Source organism: Pseudopodoces humilis, chromosome 11 (genome assembly GCF_049639895.1).
Source record: "Pseudopodoces humilis isolate 2021_Gansu_Grassland_sample_001 chromosome 11, ASM4963989v1, whole genome shotgun sequence".
NCBI classification, from domain to species: Eukaryota; Metazoa; Chordata; class Aves; order Passeriformes; family Paridae; genus Pseudopodoces; species Pseudopodoces humilis.
In genome coordinates this window covers 20,824,790-20,848,832 of record NC_142210.1, presented here as the reverse complement: position 1 = coordinate 20,848,832, position 24,043 = coordinate 20,824,790, and the positions used below count along the sequence as shown (strand labels likewise).

The following is a 24,043-nucleotide window of genomic DNA, read 5'->3' as shown; positions in this document are numbered from 1 at the left end:
TCCACAAGATGCTCTCACTGCTGGCATGAGGCTTCCTAAGGCAGTGAGGAGGAGCTGAAAGGGGATCCCATGCAGGATCCCATAGCAAGAGCACTGTTGAGCATCCCTTTTCTCTGAAACACTGCAAGACACCCATGCCCCTCAGATTTGCAGCTATTTACTCCTGAGGAGCCCTTCATTTTGCAGTTCAGGTGATGTCTCCCTGCGGTTTCAGGCATTTCCATGGAGGAAGACAACCAAGCTGTTGATCTGAAGCGTGCGCTTTTGCTGCCAGCCCTCCTGAAAAGGCCTTTGAATACAACACAAGGAGAGGTTTGGGTGTGCTGCCAAACCATCTGGCTGCAGGGCTAGCTGCCATACTGTAGGGCTCCGAACAGTGCCGCATTGTCGGGAGCGTCCCCGGAGAGACAGCTGGGCAACACCCAAACATGTCAGTACGAACCACCAATCTGTGATGAAAATTTCTTCCTTGGCAGCTTCCATGGCATTTGCAACGTCTTCAAAGTACCACTTGGCATTGACATACCTGCAAAAGCAAACAGAGTGCAGAGTTATGCTTCCTCCCCTTCATTAAACAAAGTACACAGCTGAAGAGCGATGGGGTTCTGTGTTAATGACGTTTATGTTCTCTTCTCGAAAGCAAACACAATCCTAATTTCCAGAATCAGGACAACACATAGGGAGAATTCAGTGCTGCTATCAGTAGCTTGATGAAACAGCACAAGAAGGGAATATTAAGTACCTCTTGGCACTTCTGCCAACTTCACACAATATTCCTGGGTTCTGCTTTACATGCAAGCCAGGTTTGTCTCTCAGGAAAGGATGATGGAATGGTGTTTCCTTTGATTTACAGAAAGTACTCAGAGGTTGTTGCAAGGCAGACATTGCAGGGAAAGCACTGGTCTGCTTCCAGCTAGAATCCAGTTTTTGAGGCACTTCTGGGAATGGATTAGTGCAGTCAGGTCACACTGGGGACAGAAGGATTTCTCAGGGGCTGCTGTGCGCATAAAGCCCAGCCACCCTCCGACTACACCCAGAACTGCATTTGTTGATTCCCTTTTCTTCTCTTTATCCTTACAATGACAAATACCCAACACATTTGAACTTAAACGGAACTCGATGCTGCGTAACACAATGAGCTGTGACGCAGAGCTCCTGCCACCAGCACTGCTACTCTGTCCCCAGTGAAGAAAACCTCTTTTTTTTTTTTTTTGCAACTTCTTTAATTACCACCAGTCCCCACAGCTACCAAAGACTACCAGCTTTGTTCATCAGAGCTGGGGTGCTGAGGGCAGGCAGGTAACAGGTGCTCACCACTTGGCCAGGGTGTTCTCCTGCACGGCCGCGTAGGAGCCGAAGCGATGCTCTGTCAGAAAGTCCTTGCCGTGTTTCCGGATGAACTCGTCTATGCCCTGCCTCCACCACTGGGCATGTCTGTAGCTGTTACACTTCAGAATCAGTGACCTGCAAGAACACATGATGCAGGAAGGAGGCTGAAGTAATTTCCATTTAATTGGGCTGCTCCTTGCCGCCTGTCCATGTTAGTAAATGCAACTGTACCAGTCATATATTATTTACACAAAAAGTAGGGACTTCGCTGTTTTGTTTGCAAAAGAATGCACAGCACTGAGCTGCTCTGAGTGACTAACAGTACTGCACTGCCAAGCAGGAAAAACTCACCCATGTTTCAATTATTAGCACCAGCTTAGCTTGGGAGTTGGAGCCAGCTAATGTTGTATTTTTTGAGAGATGAATTTATACTGTGTGCTAACATAAAAACATGAAATAGCTCTTTATCCCCCACTAGCACGTCTTTTGATTAATACTCCACTGGGATGCAGAAGAAAACATCCCTGCTTGCAGCATAAAGAGAACAGAGTGCCTAAAAAATTACCTAAGCAATTGCTGCCAAACCAGACTGTGCAACTCAGCATGCACCGTGCCCCCAGGCCCCAGCAATAACCACAGGGATGGACAAACAGGGGCAAACAGATGCCTCATTAAGACATGGGAAATAATCAGCATTAGGGCCAAATCCCCAGCAGGTCTGAGCACACCAGCAGCAGCCACCCAGGCTTGTTAACCCCTCCTGCAGAGCAGCATCGATTCCTCTTTAAAAATGCAAAAGCAAACTAAAAGGGGATAAACAAAGTTGTTTTCTTACCTGGAGAGATTGTCAATCTGCAACCCGTATTTAGTTTCTGTTTCTTTCTGGCCTATCTTGATGCTGAATTCCTTATCAACCAGCAGGACAAAGGAAATGGCCCCTGAATCAGGCTTCATGTACATGAGGAACGAGTCCTTCACCACCAGCCACCTGTACAGACACAGCAACCACGTCACCTGGATCTCACACCCATGCCAGGCCTCATGAGCCACAAAAAGAGCTAATAAAATGGAAAAGTGCTTCTTCAAAATATGTGCATATCATTTATCAGGGAAATCTACAAAATAGTAAAAATTTTTCACAGGAGCTAGACCAGGGGGTGGCTTTCTTGAGCAGAAACATGTTTATTTTATGAACTTGGGTAATGAGTTTTAATTCAATACAGGACTTTTTAGAGATATGTAAATAACTCCTTCTTACAGGAGTCTTTAAAAATACAGGTTCCCTTTTTAAGAAAACCCATGAGAACCTCCCTGGTCATAAAACTCCGAGCACAAGGCAAGGTGCAACAAAAATTCCTCCATCCCTGATTTTTACTCAGCTTGTATGCTATATGGGAGTTATTTGACATTTCTAACATTAATTCTAATGCTAGGATCACTTTCACTCCTATCAAAATATATGAACAAGGCATTTTGGAAAGCTTTTATTGCCAAGCAACAGGCACCCTGTTAGAAACACATGAGGAGGGATGACCGGCAGGTTTTACATAAATACTGTAGCCTGAAGGCAACTCTGGGAAAAAACACATTTTTTACTGTGAATGGCATTTCTAATTTTTTCTCTCCCTGCAGCGTAGCTGGGGTAACCAGCCCCCTCTGTCCCACACAGGTCTCCATCACCAGACCTTCTCTTCATTCTTCTGCACACTCAGAAGCACACAAAGCAGCACAAAACACTGCAAAAATCTGTTCATTCTTGTATCTTTAGTAACAGCCTCAGCTCCTCATCTACTTCCCATAATTTTTAATTAGATCTCATAATTTTTTTTTCTTGCTTTCAGGGCCCTGAAAGAGTTACCTGGTATCACCTCTCATTTGGTGCCAAAATACCTCCCCTCTTTATTTGGCCCATAATTTCACTCTCAATCATCCCACAGGGTGTATTTCCAAGTATTTTCCCTTCTGTTTTTCCCAGGCAGCTCTACGTGCCTGAGGAGTCCTGCCTGTGCCCATTCACAGCTTCACCCCACTATCCTCCTCCGTGTCCTAAAATCCTTCCTTTAAATAACCCTCTCTGAGAAATATTACTGTTATTTGCTTATTTATTGATGCATAAACTATCAGTCCCAGTGGGCCAAGCTGGGAATTTAGCGACTCATTTGTGATATTCTGTACACAATCCCACTCAAATACTCCTCCTACCCCCCTTCTAGCTTCTTAAGAAAAATGGAGATCCATCAGAGCTGGATGTGCTACTGTTCCCACTACAGTTTTAGCTCTGGACAACACAATAAAGGGTTAACTGAAGAGCATCAAGAGGAAAAGGCATTTTTCCCATAAAAAAGAAGAATAATTGGTGACCATTTAATGATTTGACCTGAAGGAAGGTCACATCTTTATGTCCTTGTGCCCTCATTATAGAGATCTTCTGTAAACCTAAATTAAGAAATGTTGGAAAGACAGTGCAGAAATAGGACCTTTTCTTACAAGAATGCAGAAAGGTTTGGTTGGAAAACAGAACTATTAAAGATAAAACTAGGGACAGCCCATGGGTGATGCTAAAATCCAAAGGTGCAAAGGTTCCCCAGGTGCCTGGGGAAGCTCCATCAACTAAGAAATTGTTGCTGTAAGGCAGATAGGGGCTATTTGGATTTTCAAATGGAAAGATTTGCCTGGGAAGGGCATGCTCCAGGAAATACACCCTGCATTTTTTGGAGGCTGACTGGTAACACATGTACTCCCCCACAGCACACATCTCCCTGTGCTGCAGCCCCCAGCAACACCGAGACCTAACACAGAGGGCTAAAGGGATGGGCACAGCAAATGATGTCTGTCTGCCGCAGGAAGGGACATGGGAACAGGAGAAAACACTGGGATTCAATACTTGCAGTAATAAGCAAGAGGCAATGTATTTAGTGCCAAGGTTAATTGCACCAAACAGCTCCTTAGTGCTGCAGGTCATGTCTGATTTGCTCCTGCCCTGAAGCAGTCCAAAGAGTGCTTTAATTAATTGATTTTCATTTTGTAAATTAAGGAAGGAAAGCTCAGACAGCCAGGCTGAAATCTGCCTAGGGCAGGTCACCAGCCACATTCCCTCCTGAAGGCACAGAGCCACCTGTGCTCCTGCAGCAGGGAAAGCTGTGAACAGTCTTGGAGGAGGTCACTGCCATTTTTGTCAGCTCTAGGAAATCCCAGATTTTCTCTGGAGTAACATGCCCCTTCTGTGAACTCCCAAGGAGAAAAAAAACAACCCCCCCAGACAGAAGGGTGAGGCAGGGAATAGCCCACAGGCCCTTCCAACCTGAAAATCTGTGGTTTTCGTAAAAAAACAAGATTCTCTCACACAGATTTTTTGGGAGAAAAAGACAAATGGGGACTTTTGCGTGCCCTGGGAGCACGTGGCATGCCCACCTCTGCCACCCCAGCAGTACCTTTTGGACCAGCGGTAGCACATCCTCCCTTGGCCACAGCAGTTCAGGCCAGGAATGCGGTGGCCCCCGGAGCGTTTCATGATGAACCCTTCTCTGCAAGGACAGGAACAGGGTCAGGGTGGGGGATGTGGCTCACCTTGAGGTGCAGGGGGAATTTGGAGGGGGTGCCTGCTGAACCCCCAGCCCTTGTGCCTAGGGCTGGCTCCTGTCACCTCCAACTCTGCCCAAGCAGCCTCTGTGCTGTGCCCTGAAAACTGGATGAAGGGCAAAAATAACCCCCCCAGAAGAAAATAAGGGAGTTTTAAGAAGCACAGGGTCACAGCTTATAGCACAGGAAGCAGAAAATTAGGTGGCTCAACAGGGAAGGCTGCAGGGAGGGAAGAGCGGAAACCCCGTAAGCGCTGTCTCACAAAGCAGCCCACTCTTAAAAACATTTCTCCAAAGTGTAGCATTTCTGTCTGAACAGTAATAATTTTTCATATCTAGATGGCAAAATATTCCCCAGTCAGTTAGCACTGAAAAAGGAAAGCTATTAATTTTAACAGTACTTATGTATAAAGCCATGCTCTTAGTGAATCACAACTGACAAAGACACAGCTCACAACTCACATGCCCTTTGGTCCCAGGTCATGGATGAATGACAGCTGGCTTACTCCAACAAACTCCATCTGGGAAAGAAAAAGAGATTCCCCCATCTTTATGACCCTGAAATCCACAGTATTTTTTGCTTCATCTAAGTGACTTGCCATAAAGACCTACAGAACGTCCTGAGCAGGATTCCACCATCACTTAAGCATCTTCAAGAAGATCAAGGAAAGTATTTTGGTTGGGTTTTCTGTTCACTTATTTTAGATGTACATTGGAGAACACGTTTCAGGACAATTAAACTCAAAAGTATCACAGGGACTCCCTGGTACTGTCCCTCCTGGATCTCTGGCTGAAACAAGGACTCGAGTTTGACACGTTCAGGGGTCTGTGTGATCTTGGCTGGCTGCCAGAATCCTCTCCTCACTCCAGGGACCCTCACAGAAAGACTGGAAAGGAAATGAGGACACATGCCCAGAGCTGGGAACACCCTTTAAGCCCCCTACCCCATGGAGACACCACAGGAGGGTTCAGGCCCACAACCCATGAGCATCCTCCAAGGCCACTGCAGCAGGTCAGTGCTGGACACTCATCACTGCCCATCTGGTTCCAAGAACCGAAAATCCACAGGAAAACCACAGTGGGGCAGGAGGAGAGCAAGTTCAAATCCCAAAGTCAAGGAACCTGCCTGCTCACGGCTCCTCCTGCTTCAGCAGGGATTGCAGGGAACATAACAGTGAGCAAAGCCAGTGAGAAAGCTCAGCACGATTACATTCACCTCTAAAAATAGGACACTGGGCAATTTCGACTGAGGAGGCTTTTCTTGGCACAGTGGGACATTCCTGGCAGTCTGCTGGGTATTAGCCCTGGGCCCCTTTAGCAGGGAGAAACATTCTCCCAGGGTGTCCTGTGCAGGACAGGGCTGGGGCAGGCACAGCCCTGCGAAGGAGCTGCCTTGCACAGCAGAACCTTGTCTGCACCTAGGCACTGCTAATTTATTGTCACATCAAGTTGTCCAAGTCCAGAAAGGTGCTCAGGGCAGAGTGAGGGCAGGTGTCACTGTCCCTTTGGCCAGGCAGCAAGCCAGAGGGAACCTCTAACAGCACATTTTGGCAATGAACCCGACTGGCAGCTGGGACAGGAGACAGCCTTGGTTGCATCTTCAGGATATGCCCACAACTCTCATACCCACAACAACTCCAAGGAAAGGCTTTCTCTTCTCAAGGAAAAGGGCCACTGGCATCTCTGGCAAGCCAGCCTCAGGGCCCTCATCAGCAAAGTCCAATTTTGCACAGGAATTACATGGGTGGACCACTAAAAAGACATTTTCAGACACCAAGTGTAACAAAAAGTATCAGTAAATTTAGAGCCAAAGTCTACCTCGCCATCATGATGAGGTTAGCACAGGCTACATTCCTAATAGCATCATTTTTTTTTCCCCAGAAAACAGCAGTAGTACCAAAGATCCTTCCATCTCCTCATGCTCAGCTGCTCCTGGGACCTTCCCAAAATTTTCATATCAGCCAAGGCCATGGAGAAGAACAAAAGACTCTGCTGCTTTCCTCTGAGTATCTCAAAGACATAAAGTAACCTCTACTCAGCTGAGGCAATTTTAATGCTTTGATTTTAGGGTGATTTCAGCCTGTTTTCAGAAAGCAGTTAGAACAAGTCATTCCATGGTATTTTACCAACCATTTTGCTCTCTCTGCTCCCCCTAAGTGTTCTGGAACAGCACCAGGTGACATCAAATGTTTCAGCTGTTTCTGCAGCAACACTCAGAGCAGGGTGGGAAGAACCTGAAGAAATCCAGTGTACCCTACAAGCCCTTATCAGAGGTCCCAAGCAAATTCTCAGGCCAGTTCTTTGTCTGGATTCCATTTTAACTTCTTCATGGCATTTCCAATCAGACAAATCAGAAACCCAGACATCTCTCTCACAGTGGGCACGCATGCAAAAGAAAGCATAAAAATGTCAAAACCCTTTGAAAGTGCTGGCTGGAGCCAGAAAGCTGGCAGGGATTTGAGGAGCACTGCATGCAGAGAAATAATTGTCCTCAAAGATGCAAAAAGGAAAACCAAGAGGAAAAATTTCTTGCAGAAACAGAACTACCACTACATAAAAGAGAAAGAAAGATTGTCTGGCAGCAAAGCAACCTGTTCTTCAGCCAAGCAGTCTCTGGAACAGCAATGACAGGAGCACATCCAACACATTGATCAAGCAATGTTTTGTAAAAAAAAAAACCTTAAATAAATTCCTGCAGTTAAAAGGAAAATTCCTCAGCATAGTGCAAAACATCTGATGGAGTGATTTATTGTTACAATTAGCTATTTTTACTGTCACAGTGCCTCATCTGAGGTGCTCATCATTCACAGAGAGGCTGGGAGAGGCAGGCAGGGCAGCCAGGAGCTTTCATCTCCGTCACATTGGAATTCCTGCACTGCCCAGCTGCCTCCCTGGGATCTGGCATCCCACTCTGGTTTCAGAATGACCCACAGCAGGATGTTTTTGGTATGAGATATGGGCCTGGAGAATGCAGCTTCAATGACATTGTTGTGGCAATGAAAAAAAAAAATAAAAAGGTGGATGGGAGTCATGGGCTGCAGAAGGACAAGCTGTGGAAGGTGGAGAATCATCTGCAAGGTGTTCAAACACATCCCGTCCTGACAGCAACGTGGAGCATGCATGATTTATGTAAGTAAAAATTTCATAGAGCATCTGCATTTCAGAAAGGATTCAGCTTCTCTATGCTATATTTTTTCATTTTGACTCTTGTTCTTTATTTAGTGGGTTCAGAAATGTATCAAAAGTTGATTAGCACCGGTCATTAGCAATAACGTGGAATTACTCTTCAGAATGATATTGTTCAGCACAATTTCTTACACACACACAAAAAAATTTGCTTATACAAAATACAATTTAAAAACCCCTAAATGTGCTGCATTTCAAGTGCAAGAGCTAGAAATACTGACGGGTTGCGTTGGGGAGCTCCACAAAGGTCTGCAGATCCAAGGGCTGTATCAGAGGCAAACCAGTGGACACTGTCACTTCTCAGCTGTTCTTTATTGTGTTGCTTTCACTTAAGATGAGGCTTTTACTCTCTAAAGTTCATGCAAAATATTACACACATACACACACTCAAATCAAATCTTACTTTTCATTTTGCTTGGGAATCTTTTAAGTATGGGAGCTTGCACAAAAATAATGATAGGGTCCAATTAATAAAATTTTTATACAGAATCCAATTAAGCCTCAACATTTTGAGGCTATATTCCTCCAACTTCCAATTTTCAGGAAAAAAAAAAGTGTGAACAGTTAACACACTGAGATTCCCACAACATTCATTTTAACGGTAATTGTCTTAAAGCACTTCAGCACAAAAGTACTATAAAAAGATTTTGGAAAGAAGAAGACATGAGATTTAATCACATAAATCAAATAATTAAAAAAAATATTAAATCTAAAGAGCTAGATGATGTACAACCTCTATAATGCCATGCTGCCATTGTGGTCCTGATTCTTAACCCAACCAAAGACTTCAGGTCTGCAAAACCACAAGCCTGACTCGCAGGCTTAACTGTCTCAGTGCATGGCATATTCTCCAGACAGCATATAAAGCCGTTTGTTCTCACTGGCAAATAATAAATTAACCACAAATGCAAAATAAAAGAAGTAAAAAAGCAAATTCATTAAACTGTGCAGCTCAGATGTAAACAAACATCTCAGAGCTGCTACTGACCCAAGCAGACTCTTCACAATGTCCAAGGGTTAAACTCCAGGCAGGTCTCACCTTTGAAACTGCATGCCTCATTTAACAGAGTTCCCGATTTTAAAAAAGTCCTCAGTGCATGGATTTGGTGAGAGGAACACAAAGAAGTCCAAATGTGCTCCAAGATTAAGACAGTTACAGCATTTGTCAGCATCTGCACAAAAGACTTCTCAACCACAGGAAGAGCAAAGCCCTCATTTTGCTCTCAGGAGGACAAAGACAGTTCCAGGGAAAGTGCCAGAACTTCTTACTTCAGTCTCATCTGAGAACGGGGGGGTTGTTTGGGTGTTGTTTTAAAGGAAGCACTTCCTTCCCTGTGCTTTCTTCCAGCATCGCCTGCAGGACCCGTGCCGCCACCACGGGCAGCAAAGGCCTCCCTGAACACTTCTCTGTGGCCAAATCCAGTGAAAGCCAACAATAAACTGAGAATTTATGTGCAAAAAGGGACATCTGGCTGCGGGGGCTGGGGACAGAAGGGCGATTCAGCCCAGGAGGGAGCACCCCACAGCTGCCTGGGAAGGCAGGGCTTCCCATCTCCTCTCCCGGCCCCTACTGTGCAGCCCGTCTCAAACCACAGCCTGGCCAAAGCATCACCCACGTGCTCATTGGAGCAGAAATGATCCAAAATATTTGAAAAAGGCAACGCCTGCCTAAAAGTGACAAGATGGATCCACATTGTAAAATAACTCTCCCCCGCTCTGCATATGCTACTGATCAAAATTGCCAAGTTATCCCAATCTTGCTTCTAGAACAAAAGATGAATCTTTTCCACATGCAGACTAACACAGCTCTTCACTGCATTGGAATTAAGCTCCACAGCCTTGTCCCCTAAAGAATCACTCTAAGGAATGCAGCTTCCTCAGCCTGAAGATTTGTTGCCATCCAGAGTGCAATTGTCAACCCCCAATGAGCACTATGTCCCATGGAACAGGCAGTGCTCAACACTGAGCTCTGCATCAGTTTTTAAGTTTTTATACATAACATCCAGCTATGACCTGCCCAACATACTCTACACAATGGAAATCCTGCAAAATAGAAGAATATCTAACAACAGCAAAAGTGGAAGCAAACTGGCTGCTACAGAAACCCAAAGTTCAGTCTGTATTTCTGGCTTGTTTGAAAACCAGGTGTTCCCAGTTATCACTCTGTGCTCAGAAATGTCACTAAACTTGGCAGCTACTCAGTGCGTGCATCAGATTTTGCTGGTAATACAAAAGATGAAGTAACACAGTCATTATGCAGCCAAAAAAAGGGGAAATAAATTACTATCTCCAAGAGATGTCACAGCTGTGGCTGACAGGTGAGGACTTCTGAAGAAACATTCAAGGATGAATTTCAAAAGAAATATTTTTGCTTAAAATAGGCCTGAAGCTGGATTTGACATCTCTCCTCATTCCAAAGAGTGTTGACTGGGGGAAATAAGGCAACTACCATCTCCCTTTGGAACTGACAAAATACTCATTCACCTCTCTGGATATCCCACACAGTCTCAGTCTAATGTCCTGGGAAACTGCACAGAATAGAAACCTGAGACAAATCTGCATCCAGAACCATACACAAAGCCCAGACTGAAGAAGCAGTTAGAAAAATGGCTTGGATTCCAATTTTTGAAGTATTTAAAACTTTAAGTTATCATCTTAAGCAGTCTGCAGAATTAAACAGAATTTCACTACATCACACATGTACAACCAGCTCTCTGGACTGAACTAGCTTAAGGAGGTTATCACTGTGTTATACCAGCAGCCTCTGAGTCATTCCTTTGGTTTTAATCATATTACATCTGTGTTGGAGAAATCAACTAAGACAAAATGCTCACAAAACAGCTGTAAAATGTTTCTTGCAGAAGCTGCATGTCTTCTTCCAATGAATTCAGCATTTGTAAAGTGAATATTCCTTAGACAATCAAGCAAAACTAATTTCTACTTACTGTTCCATGGTAGTTCCTGTACATTGGCATTTTCAGGATATCTGTCAAGTAGTCCTCCAGCTGTTTCTACAATCAAAATGTTGAAACTTTAGATAGGATGCGGAGGTTTTTCATGAAAATTCCTGTAATCCAACTGTCTGGCATTAGGAAGCAATCAAGAAATCAGACCCACTTTTCAGTTTGAGTAGATAAATAAATCCATTATTATGTGTGCTCACAGGATATCACAGCTCAGCACCATAAACAATTTGGTCATAGGTTGTTTATTGTTCATAGTTCTGTGTTTGTACCTTCCACCAGCAAACTTGCTCCGTGGCAGGGACACTTTGGAGGTCAACTTTCATGACTGAGCTAAAGTTTCAGGACAATTTTAAATACCAAATCAGTCCTCATTGTTTCCAATCCACAGGAATCAGCTTTGTGAGAAAACAGGCTCAGAGGCAACTGAGAGAGCCTGTTTAACAAAACAAAAGGTTCATGGGCTGAGGGACACAGGGACCATGCTGTCCTGCCCCAAAGACACAGAGAGAGCAGTGGCTGGTCCTGTCCTCCCCAGCCAGGAGGGGAGAAGAGAAGAAACCATTATGGGAGAACTAATTTCTTCCCATCCTTATGGTAAAAGAGAAAAGAAAAAATTAAACTGCCTAGGCATGGGAAACTGAGCAGAGTCCTACAGGACACAAAGCAAACTGAAAGGAAACACAAGCTAAAAAAATAAAAAGCATCTATAAAACAGTTTTCTTCCTCTTTTAAACCCACATCTCTCTCCTCAAACTTCCCACACATCAGAGAAGCAGTGAACAGCAGGGTTTCTGCATGGCACAGCCACAAGACACAATCTTTTAATCCTTTGGGTCTTGAAGTTCCAGTAGCACAAAGCCCAGGGAGGGAGGGAGGGAGCAGCAGAAAGAGAACGATAAGCACAGCCTGAACAAACACGGGGGTTTTAACTCGCGAGCAGCAAAGCTGCAATGAAGAGGTAGGAAGACATCCACCCTCTCCATGGAAGGGCCCATCTGTTAACATCTGATGAAGTTACACAAAACACGTGTGCCTGGGCTAAAATTACCCACTTCAGCATCAATAGCCTGACTGTCATCTCCTCTTTCAGAGGGGAACAGCACTGAAATCTCTCAGATTTTGATGGCCACGGGGCTGCCTCCATCATGCAACTTGACTCTGCAGACCGCCTTGTCTATCTTTAAATCAGAGCAGGTGGGAGGAGGGGAACCACCACTCCCAGCATCACGGTATTCCTCAATTGGTGAGGAAAGCTTTGCCCACATGAACCCCAGGAGCAGCATCCTCATCATTACACAGCAGAGAGTTTGGCATTAAAGCTGGTCTTGTCAAAGCCAGGCTTTGTCAAACAGAATACTGTAGTGATAACAAAGAAGAATTTTGATAGTGTGTGGCTTTGCAAGGAACTTGCCAGGCTTCTCTGCACCTCAGAGCACTCCTCTTGCCCTTAGACTGAGGGGGGCACTTACCCTCCTGCTGGAGAAGTGCTCCTCCCGCATCGTGCTCTCTGCGGTGTGCGGCAGACTCGGCATCTGCCTCGGCTCTCCCCTTTTGATGGATTGTCTTCTCACCGTGTGACTGGAAGGAAAAACACACCCCAACATCAAGTCTCAGTGCTGCAAGTGTCTGTATGCCTCAATATGTAACCCCTCTGCTGCAATGCCTTTATTTTTCCTATCCAAGATCTTAAAAACTGACGGACAGGCAGGACAGCCAAAAAACAAACCAGAAAAGAATACAATGTGGATTTATTTAAGAAGCCAGTGTGCTCCAACTGGCAGACAAACAAAAGTACAACACAGAAATATCAGAGTTTGATTTTTGATGGCCACAATTTTCCCTTGTGAGTAAAGGGAACCTACGCCCTGTTTTTAAAGCATGATGTTCCTCCAGCTCTTAATTCCTTACAGTTTTACCCTTCCTATCATATTCCAATGTTCGTCTATATCAGGAGGCTCTCACTGACCAACATCACTTCTCCTCCCACTTTTCTTCTCATTCCTCTTTTATTTCCAGCCATCCCAAGCACCAAGGCTAGCCTGGCCAGTGATGCCCACACCTCCCACATCCTGCCCACACCGTCAGAAAGCCACAAAGCTCCAGCAATTTCCATTAGCATTATCATAACCCTTCCCCAAGTTCAAGGCAAATCCAGCTCAAAAGCTGATGACCCAGAAGGGAATGTTTTCTGCGTCAACAGAGAGATGTTTGCATCACTTAGATTATGGCTGCTAAACACATAGATTAAGTATTTTTATTATAACTACTAAATATTCATGGAGACTGAATTCTTCTGTCCTCTTCTCCTTACAGCAAAGCAAATGGGACCAGTGAAGCCAAATAGATAAGATATTAGAAGTTAAAAGAGTCCATGTCCCAAAGCTGACAACTCCACAGGGATTCACACTCACCTCCTGGTGGGGATAGGGATGCGCACGAAGGCTTTGTACCTCAGCAGCTCCCTGTGAAACTCCTGGAAGTGCTTGAACTTCCTTTTCACATGCCAGACGAACTCTCCATGGGTCAGCTCGATGGTGTAAACATTGGGGCTTGGTACCTGCAGGAGAGAACATCACCACATGAGATGCAAGTTTTGAAATAAGCCATTTTCCTGCAGCTGCTCATCTAAAGAGCCTTTATTCAACTTTACTTAAGGATTATTCTGTCTCATGATTTCTCGTTCTCCTTTATTAGATTTTATAAATAGACAGATAACCTTCTCTCCTAAGCGTTTTCTAAGACACAGGCATTGCTGCTTCCTCAGCCCATGAACAAGCAAGTGCAAAATTAAGGCACAAACAGCATTTTAAATACAGTTCTACAGAAATCAAATGAAATCTCTGGAAGTTCTGACCTTCTTAGTGGAAGTGAAGCGTTCAACTTCCAACACACGCACTCGGACAGGACATCCCGTGAGGTACGTCTGCGTGCCTGGCTCTTTGAACCCATGGGTGTGGTAGATGGCAGAGAAGGGAATGCACACTGCAAGGATCACAAACCCCACAAAACTGTTAGCTCAACAGCCTTGTAACAATCCACAAGGGTGTGAAAGCCAGCAGACAGCAGCTATGCTTTAACATGGGAGCATTTATACAGCAGCATTAATTCCAGCAAAAGAGGGCAATTTGTATTAAAGAGAGCTCAAAGACAAGGTTACACAGAAGGGACTTGACTTGAGAAGCTCAAGTTTTAAGAGTCTCCTGGTTCTAAATCAGGATAAGTGCTGGGCTTGGCAAAATCCCTGAGGCTGTAGCCTACCTGCCAACAGATTGTTAAACCCAGGCAAGACATGGGAACACACGGGCGTCAACTCACCGGTGCCTTTGGGGTCAGTGAGCACCTCCGAGTCCACCTCCTCCCCCTCCACATGGAGCTCCCTGGTGTCCAGGCTCTCGATGATGTTGCTCATGTCTGCAGCGAGCTTCTTCAGCGTGGATGCGGCTGCATGGCTTTCTGCTCTCAGAGACATCTCAGGGGCCTGCGCTCAGGAGACACAGGCTGCTGAAGAGAGACAGGACAGAGCTGTCAGCACCTCCTCTGCAACACAGGGCTGAAGGACACCACTGGCAATGCATGGACACATCTTCCTTCCATCCCTTTATCCACATTCTTCCCAGCTATCCCCATCCTACACACCCAATGCCAAATGTTCAGTCCTAAAGCTACAAACCATATTATTGCCTGGCCAAATCCCAGACTTAATTCACCCAGCACTGAATTTCCCAGGTCAGGCTGCATGGAGGAAAAGCTCACTCAGAAAATCAGTAGGCGTTTTTGCTATATATTCTTCCTTTGAGTGAAGTAGTCCTAGAAACTCCCAGCATTATTATGATTTCCTCTATTTCTATGCACGTTACACAACCGCCTGTGGTGTCTGCGTGCCTTGTGCTCTCCCATGGCTCCAACCTCTCAGCAGGCTTGAAAGTTACAGCTCTAAAGGTTCCTCTCTGAGGTCAGGAGCATCCTGATGCCCACAGAAAGCCTGGGATCAACAAGGTGGGCTCCACATCTGCTGTGCTCATCCCTCCAGCAGCAGGGTGTCCCTCTGTGATGCAGACATGGCCAGGGAAAAGGCTGCTGCTTGCTCAGGGCACTCACACAGTGACACTTAGAGGTGTTTGGGCACTGGTGACTACAGCACTTCCCACCTTTATTCCCACTCATCTATCCCAGGAGCCTGAATCATGAGAAAAATGGGGAAGGAAGAAATAAAAAAAAAATAAGGAAACAAAAGTAAATCGACATATGAGGCATGGCCACTGACACTAGCACAAGCCTTCCCTGATCCTGAGTCTTTGCAAACCCTCTTCCTCCTCCTCCTCTTCCTTCTCCAGGGTCTGCATCTCATTACAGCGCTGTGGAGCTGCCTGCTGGTCCTTCACAGAGCCAGGCTCCAGCTCCTGGACGTCTCCCTGATGATGATAAAAAGTCCCTTCAGTCTTTGTCCTGCTCTGCAATAAATGTCACAGCTCAACAGCTACACTGAAAAAATACAGATGGGACAAACTGGCAACATTTTACAGAAGCCAATACAAGGATGCCCATTTATACTTGTGGAAGCTCTTACATTGTGTTAAAGAATGATTTTTCAAAAAAAGTGTGACATTTCTGATGTTAAGTTCTGCAAAGAACACTGTGCAATTATTCTTGAGTGAGCCCCACAACAAGAGCTGGGTATGCCATAACTTGGAAATAATTTAACATTTTAATAAATCATGTGTTTAGTTGCTTTTGAAAGAACATTCTTTATTATTGTTTCCTTTTGAAACAAATCCATTATTTCATTACTACATAAGGCTGATACCATGTATGCCTAAAAACATGCTAGAAGCAGCTGCCTTCAGAAAAAAAATAAAACCATTTGCACACAGACTTGAAACAAGAAAAACTGGGTCAATCTCTTCTCTTATACCAAAGTAAATGTAGAACCAACAGCTTCCAGAGCACAGAAGGCTTTAGGACCAGACCAGAGCCCCCAGGTCACTTCAAGAGATCTGCATCAATAATTCAAACATAAACACACATGTGGGTACCTCCTTTCCCAGTGATACGCTGAACTTTGGGGCAAGATCCTTGTTTCAGCTGGGACAAAGTTAATTTTATTCTTAGCTGATACAGTGTTGTGTTTTGGATTTAGGACCAGAAGAATGTTGATAACACACTGATGTTTGAATTGTTGCTAAGTGCTGCTTCCCCTAATTCAAGGACTTCCCGGTTTCCAATGCTCTGGCAAATGAGGAGGTGCACACAAAGCTGTGGGGCAGCATGGCCAGGACAGCTGACCCAAACTGGCCAAAGGGATATTCCATTCCACAGGACACCTTTCCCAGGATACGAGCTGGGGAAATTGGCTGGGGGTGCCAGCTGCTGCTGGGGCTGGGCACTGGTCAGGGGATGGTGAGCAATTACTGTATTATGCATCACTTGTTTCCATCAGTGTTATTCCCCTTTCATCACAATTACTACTGTATTTCATTTTGTTTCAATTATCAAACTGTTCTCACCTCACTGATGTTACCCTACCCAGCCCGTGCAGCCTCTCTGCAGCAGGAATTTGGCACTGCCCCACACCTCCCTCATCACTTCATGGGAAGCCAGTTCTCCCTCTTGGAAGCTTTACACTTTTCCTATTCTAACAATGTACTGCAGGGGACTTCCAATTATTCAGGGAGCATAACATACATTTTAATTTGTTTGGAGTGAAGTAATTCCACTTGATACAGACTGGCTTTGGATGTTTGATTTTCTTCCTGGAAAGCAGGCATAAACAGCATTCCCAAGGGAGGTCATGCTACCAGGCCTTCCCAAATAACCCTGGGGATAGCAGGAGGGAGCCCATAGCCTCACTCTGCACCAATACATACATTAAAATCCTATTTCCCACTCAGCACTTCATGCAAAGATTTTTTTTGTGTATTTCTAGCTGCAAATAAAGCAGTGTCTTGCTTTGTATTTCTGTTTGCATTCACATTTAGTAGAAAGAAAACAGAATTTGTTGGGGTTTTTTCTCCATCAGAAAATGCTATTGCTTCATGGAAACTTAATGCCCTCTCCAAAGAATGTTTTCCATGGTCAAAGAGAACACAAGCCCAAACACAGCCTGGATGTGCCATGCCAGCAACTACACTTGAAGGAAATCAGAAGACAAATACCACATCAGCAGGGCTGGAGGAAGGGCAACAGAGAGGAGCTAACAGGGAGAGAGGATGCTCATCCTCCTTCCTCCTCCTTTCCTCCCCACTGTGCCAGGTACAGCTGGGCTCTTTGTCAGATTAATTGACACAGTTGGCTAATGGATAAACAATTAACCAGTGTTTGCAATGATTATTTGCAAGGGACCGCAGCAGGGCTCCATAACTCAGGATTTTTTTTCTTTTTTAAAGCTAAAGCTGTTTTCACAGCTGGCACAGACAAATCCTGTGATAAAGCAGGGTCCAAACTCAGATGGACCTGAGTCAGCCCCAGCAGCGAGATTCCCCCAATCGAGATTAGAGCCAAATTTTGGGATTGAGAGGGAAAATGTGACTTGTCCTGTCAGCAGCCCGACGAACCTGGGCAGCGGCCACGCTCCCTGTCACAGCTGGCTGCTGCAGAGCCAGAGGACACAGGGTAAACTCAGCCCTGGGCAGGGAGGATGGCACTGGGGTCAGCTGGAGAGACAGGACATATCACATCCCTCTGAAAGCTTTGCCAAATTTATTTACAGGGCTCTGCTCTGTAAGAGCTGCTTAACCTCTTGGGCAGAGTTTCCATGCGGTCACTCTCTGCGTTCCCATGGGCTGAGGAATGCCTGGGTTAATAATCTGCAACAGGCTGGGTACAGACAGACGCCACACACGGATACCCAGGATTTTACCACAAACCAGGCAGGCTACACCAAGAAGGCCCTGTCTGTCCAGTGCCACTCAGTGCTCACACTGCTAATGGACTAGAGAAAAGAATTATAAACCTCTGATACTGAACTCAAGAGATACCAGCAAACTGCAGGAGACTGCAAATAATAGGATGAAACTTCTGAGGAATAACTGCAGCATTTCAGTATTCAGCTGTTGCCATTCAGGATCAAAAATAAGCAGCAGGTTTTTAAACAGAAAAAACCCAAACAACAAAAAGAGAAAAACCAGGGTCTGATAGACTCAAGAACCAGCAATCTGAACAAAGGCAAAACCTGTGCCAAGATGCACAAACAGGACTATTGCCTGTGAGCCAGGAAGGAAGAGATGGTGCAGAACACAGGAAGACTCAGACCTAAAGCATTTGACCTGTGAGAACAATGTCAGTGCTGGGAGAAGGCAAGAGAAACATGACAGCAGACTGCAACCCTGCAGAAAGCTGCTGTGTGCAGGGTGGACAAGAGAGAAGTGCTCTGAATTAAAATCATAGAATGGTTTAGGTTGGAAAGGACCTTAAAGATCATCCAGTTCTAACTCCTGGGCACAGGCAGGAACATCTTCCATTATCCCAGGTTGCTCCAAACCCTGTCCAATCTGCCTTGAACATTTTCAGGGATGGGGCATCCACAGCTTCTCTGAGCAACCAATGCCTCCCCACCCTCAAAGGCAAGAATTTGTTGCCAGTATCTAATCCAAAACTACTCTCTTTCAGTTTAACTGCTGGTTTAAGGCAGAGACTAGGAAGAAAGCCTGTTCTAATGGCAAAGCCATGGCACTGCCTGAAGAGGGGTTTGCAGAGCTCCAGGGCTGAGGGAAGCAGGGGAACAGTTGTACCCCAGAACCCACACCCGAAACCTGCTGCTGGGAGCAGCCAGGAGCTGGTGTGACAATCTGTGTTTGAACAGAGGGAAGGTGCTGCTCTGGCTTTATCCGGCTCAAAGTCTGCCTGGGCAAAAAGCAGCAAGAAAGAAAACACAATGAAAAGACTCAGCAGTAAAGGAAAACATTGGAAGAATGAACAGATAAGGAAAAAAGGAGATGATTAAACGCTGAAGGAGGTAGAAACACATAGTACAAACCCCATAAAGACTGCTGAGACTGCCTTTGTCCAACCAAATTCTCATATTAATTACTTCCTCTTGAAGCACCACTTAAGCTCTCTGCCTCCTGTCCCAGACTGTCCCCACAGCACACGGGATCCAAAGCTCTTAAACTAGTAAACTATATACACTGGAAACAGTGACTGCACCAAGAATCAGCCAAGATTTCAACTGCAGGGCCAATGACTGAAAGAATAGAAATTAACTCTATTAATCCCTGAGCCCTTGTGAATGAATATATTGCAAACCTGTAGCTCCATCCTGCAATTCTGCAAACCCAGTATCTACTTGTTATTTGCCACTTTGGTTATGCCTTAACCCCAAGTTATTACTTCAGGGATCATATGACCATCTCAGCCTTCACTAAAGAAAATTTTTTTTCTACTTGTTACACAGGACAACAAAAGCACAGCTTTAAAGGCATGGAAACTGGAAGGCAGAAAATGTATATTTTTGTAAATATTCATGAACAGTTCTGCATTTTGAAGACACTGACGTCCTGATGTGAAAATGTATGCGGCTGGTAATAGCACAGACTACCTAAAACTTGGTCACCCTAAGTTTATTCTGTATCGTGGCAGATCTGAAACAAGCTCCGATAATCACAGCTCCTTAATGAGGTTCCAATGCTGAAAAGCACCACACAAACCTATGAAAGCCAGAAAAACTTAATTTGGAAAAAGAGGGGAGCAGAGAATAGAAGATACATCCAGGAAAAACAGACATTTCCTGCTAATGCCTGCCAGGGTTTGATGTTCTGTATCAACTCATCCCTATGGTGAGAAACACTATAATCCCTGAAAATTATCTCATCCCTGTTCCCATGGCATCTCTCCCAGTACAGTGACCTTCTGGCAAGGGCTGTGACAAATGACCTCTGTTCCCATACTTGGTTTTCTCCTGCAGGCAGAGCACCCATGGTGGGACACACAAAAACCTCCCAGGCTGCCTGGAGCAGAAGAGGCTTAGGCCAAAACAGGGCAGTGAGATGGGGTTATTAAACAGAAAACAAACAAACAAACAAACAAAACAAAGCCCAAAGAATCTGAGCAAGCATGAACTCTCTCTCTCTCCTCCTGCCGCTGCCACCAAGAGTCTGGGTGCAATGGGGGCACCAGGAGCCCAAATGAAATGCCAAGGAACTCCCATGCATGATGCCCTCAACAGCTTTTTGCTCTGTCTAGTGGTGATGAATCTTTTGCAAGTAAATATTCCCTAATTCATCGCATTTTAAACCTCAAATTAGCTTTGGATCACTCTGTCTTGGAGAAATACCCTCATCTGATAAGAGCCATTTCTGAGGAGTTTTTTGCCTCCCCCAGGAGAAGCTGGGCTTGTCATCACCCCAGATTTATGCCCTGGCACACATTCTTTCCACAGCCTGGGCAGGGGTCAGCCCTTGACCAGAGTTAGGAAGTGTCTCCTGTGCTCAGGATCCCTGCCAACACCTGCAAAGAGCATCCTGCTTTTCCAGCCCAGGAAAAATCCCCATACTCACACAAAGCAAAATAGACACACACTGATTTTATCTTTCCATCAGTATTTAATTGAAAGCCCAGGGCTCTTGTAGGTAGCATGCTACATTTCCTAACTGTGAAACTAAAAGACAAAAGGGTTGGAAAACGCTCAGCAATGCCTTAACCCTGTTTTTCAATTCAGTATATGGAAAACACCGAACCAGAGGAGCCAGCAGCTAGCAAGAGCAAATGCAGACACCTCCTAAAAATCTGCCTTTCTAGGTGCTCATACTGCAGGGACAGTGCAAAAGGATTAGGGTTTGTTTTTCAAAACATACAGAAGAGCGCTTAAATAAGAACCAAAGCATTGCTCCTACCCTGGAAAGATCTGGGGCTGGAGAACTGAAATAAAAATCCAGATGAACAATAGACAGGTTGAAACATCATCCTGACCTAATTTGCTTATCTTTAGGCCAATCCTGATAAAACCAAAATATTTTAAAATACTGTTTCCAAAACAATTATTCCCACAAAGTGCCCACATTTAATAGCAATACCTCTAGAAGCAGAAACCAATTAGTGCTTCCTGCAGCACAGTTCCCTGGCTCTGCATTATTGATTTCCACAGTCCTTGCCAAGTCACAGGAATCCACACAGCCTGTTTGCAACAGGGCACAAGACGTTTCAAGGCTGGGATGGACTGGAAATCAAAGGTTCATCCCTGGAAGTCCCTGCTGCACTATCCACACCGGGCAGAGAGCCCCTTCTGCCCCTGGACAGGGCTGTGCAGCTTCCATCCCACAGCACTTCTGCTAGAGAAAAGGACAGAGAAAAGCCAGGCAGCTCAAGGGAAAGGATGAGGTAAGGCACTGGTGACTAATCCACAGCTTCAGCCAGAAAGCCCCTCCGTGTTGGTTTATCCCCACACCCAGCCCAGCCTAAGCGTTGGCACCTCACAAGGACTCGTTTCATTTGCTTTACAGAGCAGTAAAGGGAAAACATAAACATCCTCGGATGGGCAGCGGCTGCTGATCTCATGCTGATGTAGCTGCTCTGGCTCCTGCTGCCCCTGCCCGGAGCACTCCAGGAGCACCATCCCTGCTCCCAGAGGAAGTGCAGCCTCCCCGGGAAGCTGATCATTAGGTATTTATTGGTAATTAAGGCTGGCCCTACACACACTAATCCATCACCTTGTTTTGGATTCCTCAGGCACGGACAAGAGTGTTTAAGCACATCACTTGCACCTCGGGCTGTGCATCCTTCAGGGATCACCACCAGCCCTCCACTCCCTGATGTGGCCCATGGCACACATCCATCCTACAGCCCTAAACCCAGGAGCACTGCATGTAACATCCCTGAAAAACAGGACAGAGCCTCTGAAATCTGGCAACTCACCCCCAGAGACCCACTAATACAACAGCTGCAGGCAGGCAAAGGGAACCAGGTGACAGCACCTCGGGGATTGGCTCCACCTCAGCATCCCCAAACCACACAACCAAGATGCAACAAAGTGGTCAGTAGAATCCTGGGCTGATGGAAAAGAGGGGATTGGAAAACTGCCTGCTGCAGAGAGCAAGCAGCAGGAAAGCCAAAGCACGCAGCACTTCTGGGTGATGACAGACACACAGCATTTGGCACAAGACAGAGCTCACAAAAGCTTTATATAAAATCCTGAAAGCAAGGAACAGGCCAAAGTGATAGGGCAACACACAGGACTCTTAGAGTGACCATCTCCATGAGGATCAGGGGTACCAGGGACCACCACAGTGCTCACAGGATGATATGCATGGCTGCAGCTCTTATATACAGCTGAATACACCACACAAATACAGCACATATTTTAGTGACCTAAATGTATAGATATCCACAGGGCTGATGTCCTGTACATCACTCAACACTATGCTGCTATCTCCCAGTGCCACGTCTGCTCCAGCAACTGCCACCTGCCAAGCCACATTTCCACAGGGAATTCCGGCAGCTCAGAGATGAGCGGGCACACTGGCAGGCAGCCCAACACCTCCATCCCTCCCTCCCTCCCTCTCTCCCACAGTAGGGTTAGGAGGCAGCTGATAAATGCAAACACAGACCTTCACATACCTCCTCCCAGCCAAGCTAATTCCAGGGAAAGCACTGCAGCCTGTGCTTGGGAGGGATTCAGCAACTGCAACAGGATCTCAGCCCAGCACTGTGCCCTGCACAGGCACCAGCTCCTGGCAGCAGCTCTAGATCACAGCAAAGAGCACAGGTACGTGTCAGGAGGCCATTGTCCCCATTTCTGCTGCCACCCTGCTGCTGATTGAACTGTTCCCATTAAGTGGGAACATGACTTTTCTTTCTCCTCCTGCTTTTTTCCACGTGAAAGCACAGAGAGGTGATTTTGTTGACCCTTTATTTTTTGACCTGCTCAAAGAAATGAGAATTCCTGCGGGTATCACAGAAACAAAGAGTAGCAGATTGAGACCATGTATTTTTACTAACAGTTTAACTAAAAGTTTAAGACTTCAATAAAATGCTGTTTCTATTGTCTTGACTTTTGGGAATTTGTTTGCCCTAATGGAACTTTTCAAATAATTTCCATTTTAAAAAAACCAAATAGTTGGCAGGAGCAGAGGGCCATGACGGAGGAGGAAAGCAACCCTCCCACTAAACTACTGCTAGTGTAGTTCCCACTACAGGGCAGAACTCAAATGTTCCCATGTGAGCAGCCAAGCCCAACTCCCTCCCTCGCCTGGGGAGTGCAAGGCACAGGCTCATCTCCCAGGGTGGCTTCCCCACGACACCACCAGCTTCAAGGACAACCACTGCAGGGTGACCACCACCACAGTTTTACTGATGCTTCTGTCCCTCTTAGAGGCAGCTCCAAGTGCAGGGTGAAGAGCTGGGACACACATGCAGTGCCAGGCCCACACGGGTGTTTGCATAGTGCCATCCCACGCTGATCCTGGCAGCGTGAACCAAGCCTGTGACTGCTCACTCTGAACATTAACCTCTGCCAAGCTTGTGCTGACGGTGCAGCTGTGCCAGGGGTGTACTTTGGTAAGCCCAAAGCAGGGGATGACCTCTGGTTAATGGGTGTGAGAGGAGCTGCGGCACCTTGAGGTCACCAGGCTATCCCAGCAGGAGCATGTTTCAGCTCCTCAGCCAGAATCCTGCTGCTGCTTCCCCATCCCAAACAGGACCCTGCACCACCCTGAGAGCACTGTCACCTACTGTCCCTGCTCTGGGCATGGACAGGCTAGAGCCACAACTGCAAAGCCCCATGATGTGGTGCAGCCTCTCTCATCACCCCAAAACACTCCTGTATTCCTGCCTGCAAACCTAATTCATCACCTTTCCAAACCAAAGCTCCCTAGTGATTTTTAATGTTTTATTTAGCAATGCTTTTTAATGTGTTTGATGCATTCTGGCTGATAAGCTCCACAAGAATTCGATGTCTCTGTCCTCATTTGACTTCAGTTATTTTCCAGTCTACTCTTAAAGCTGCAGCACTCAGTGGCTACAGATCCCACTGTCAAGCTGGGACACCCAGCACTA

The 24,043-nt window shown here is 45.8% G+C and overlaps 1 protein-coding gene across 9 annotated transcripts in view; it reads right to left on the bottom strand.

Annotated features, from left to right (window-relative positions):
- The window catches only part of PLD1 (phospholipase D1), a 72,656-nt gene that overhangs the window by 29,945 nt on the left and 18,668 nt on the right, over positions 1-24,043 (bottom strand). For 8 of the 9 annotated variants that reach the window (XM_088061313.1, XM_088061311.1, XM_088061314.1 and 5 more), the window contains 10 exons: positions 14,375-14,560; positions 13,914-14,041; positions 13,471-13,616; positions 12,529-12,637; positions 11,039-11,104; positions 5,370-5,428; positions 4,761-4,853; positions 2,165-2,317; positions 1,315-1,464; positions 443-526 (listed from right to left, as the gene is read on the bottom strand). In XM_088061313.1, the coding sequence (XP_087917439.1) occupies positions 443-526; positions 1,315-1,464; positions 2,165-2,317; positions 4,761-4,853; positions 5,370-5,428; positions 11,039-11,104; positions 12,529-12,637; positions 13,471-13,616; positions 13,914-14,041; positions 14,375-14,528 (1,142 nt within the window). In that variant the 5' untranslated portion in view covers positions 14,529-14,560. The remainder of the gene's footprint in view (positions 1-442; positions 527-1,314; positions 1,465-2,164; positions 2,318-4,760; positions 4,854-5,369; positions 5,429-11,038; positions 11,105-12,528; positions 12,638-13,470; positions 13,617-13,913; positions 14,042-14,374; positions 14,561-24,043) is intronic. The other variant, XM_014254407.2, reaches the window with a different exon arrangement.